Source organism: Piliocolobus tephrosceles, chromosome 2 (assembly GCF_002776525.5).
Source record: "Piliocolobus tephrosceles isolate RC106 chromosome 2, ASM277652v3, whole genome shotgun sequence".
NCBI lineage: Eukaryota > Metazoa > Chordata > Mammalia > Primates > Cercopithecidae > Piliocolobus > Piliocolobus tephrosceles.
Window position 1 is genome coordinate 89,139,257 of NC_045435.1, and position 1,798 is coordinate 89,141,054.

The 1,798-nt window shown below is 48.6% G+C and overlaps 1 protein-coding gene across 2 annotated transcripts in view; it reads left to right on the forward strand.

Annotated features, from left to right (window-relative positions):
• Positions 1–882, forward strand: part of ELP6 (elongator acetyltransferase complex subunit 6) — a 19,056-nt gene extending 18,174 nt beyond the window's left edge. For both annotated transcript variants that reach the window (XM_023231668.1, XM_023231669.2), the window contains one exon: positions 322–882. In XM_023231668.1, coding sequence (XP_023087436.1) covers positions 322–450 — 129 coding nt within the window. In that variant the 3' untranslated portion in view covers positions 451–882. The remainder of the gene's footprint in view (positions 1–321) is intronic.
• The last annotated feature ends 916 nt before the right edge of the window (positions 883–1,798 follow it).

The window sequence follows — 1,798 nt, forward strand, 5'->3', positions numbered from 1 at the left end:
AAAAGTAAAATAAAATAAAATAAAATAAAAATACTTTAAGGGTCTTCCTTTGAAAGACTTTTTCCTTCCTTCTCCTTTTTGTTTCTCTTTCACATTTTTTGTATTGAGCCAATATGACTACTGTAATGGAGGGGAACCCTTTATTTGTAATTAGCTGGTGATAGGCTTTATTTTACAAGTTGGCCCCATTACCAGATGGCACGTCTGACTGTCATCTCATAGAAGCCTCAGCTGAAGGTCACAGAGAAGCTAGGGTGGGGTTCCCAGTGGAGCAGCTTCCTGGGGTGGTTGCTCCTCTTTCATTCTTCTCTGTCTCTGTAGCTGAGAATCCTGTGGAGGAGACCATCGCAGCCCACAGCCCAGCGGGATCAGAGCCTCACTTACCAGTATAAGATACAGGACAAAAGCGTGTCCTTTTTTGCCAAAGGAATGTCTCCTGCTGTTCTGTGACCTGATTTGGGAGCAGCTGAAGCTACGTAGGACTGTTTTTGGATGTGGAAGATAGAGCAACCTTGCAGGAATGGGTCTTTCTCCTCTGTAGTAGTATTTCAGGCTGGACCGGTGACTCCACTGTGACCAAGGAGGGTTGAGTGCCGCAGTGATGGCATACCTTGGCTGTCCTGGGCCCTGTTCAGAAAACATGACAAGGGACCACGATCCTGCCTCTGCTGAGAGAGAGGCTGGATGCTAGACCCAAGTGAAAGGGGTCCCTCGGAGCCTTTGTTTAAATATGCCTTAGTCCAGCTGCCCATTTTTGGTTGACATGCCTTTCAGAGCCAGAGAGGGTATAAATGTGCCAGCCAGGAGATGGCACCAGATGGCAGGTGTGCAAGGTGACAACTAGGATAATCATGGCTAGAATAAAGTAAGTTTCCACACTGGGGCTTCCTGTGGGTTGTCTTGTTCAATTTCCATCCTGGAAAGGTACTTCCCCTTTGCCTATGAGTCCAGCGAGGAAACACACCTAGAGAGGTTTGGAAGCACACAGGCTGCACAGCAGGCTGTAAGTAACTGCGCCTCACTCCAAAGTCCACACTTGCTGACTGATAGTCATGCAACCCAGAGGCCGGCTCCCCACCCAAAGGTGGGGACTTTTCGCTTCTCCAGTTTCTGTGGTGCCTTGCCTTTATGCCAACAAATCCTAGCCATTAAGGGCCTGGCACCAGGGCCTTAGCCACATGAGACCCTGTGTAGGCGCAGGTATGTATGGCCTTGGTGAGAGGGGTAAGGGATGTTCTTGCTGCCAGACAGATCGGGCCTTGGTGAGGAGCTGGTGCCTCCCTCACCTGTGAAGACTGCAGGAAGTGAGCTCTTGTCACCGCATCCTGTAGGTGACAACTAGTCCCACTCAGCCCCTCAGTTGAGGTCACCTCAGAGTGGACACTAGGTGTATTCTAGTAAAATGGGTGATTTTTTGGTATATAAATTATACTACAATGAATTTTATCTTAAAGAAAATGAAAAAATCATACTATTTTTGCTATATACTGAGGAACTTACATAGCTGTTATTTTCTTTTCTGGTTTTTTTTTTTTTTTTTGAGACAGAGTCTTGCTCTGTCGCCCAGGCAGGAGTGCAATGGCACGATCTCGGCTCACTGCAAGCTCCGCCTCCCGGTTTCACGCCATTCTCCCGCCTCAGCTTCCCGAATAGGGGCTGGGACTACGGGCGCCCGCCACCACGCCCGGCTAATTTTTTGTATTTTTTGTAGAGACGGGGTTTCACCGTGTTAGCCAGGATGGTCTCGATCTTCTGACCTTGTGATCCACCCGCCTCAACCTCCCAAAGTGCTGGGATT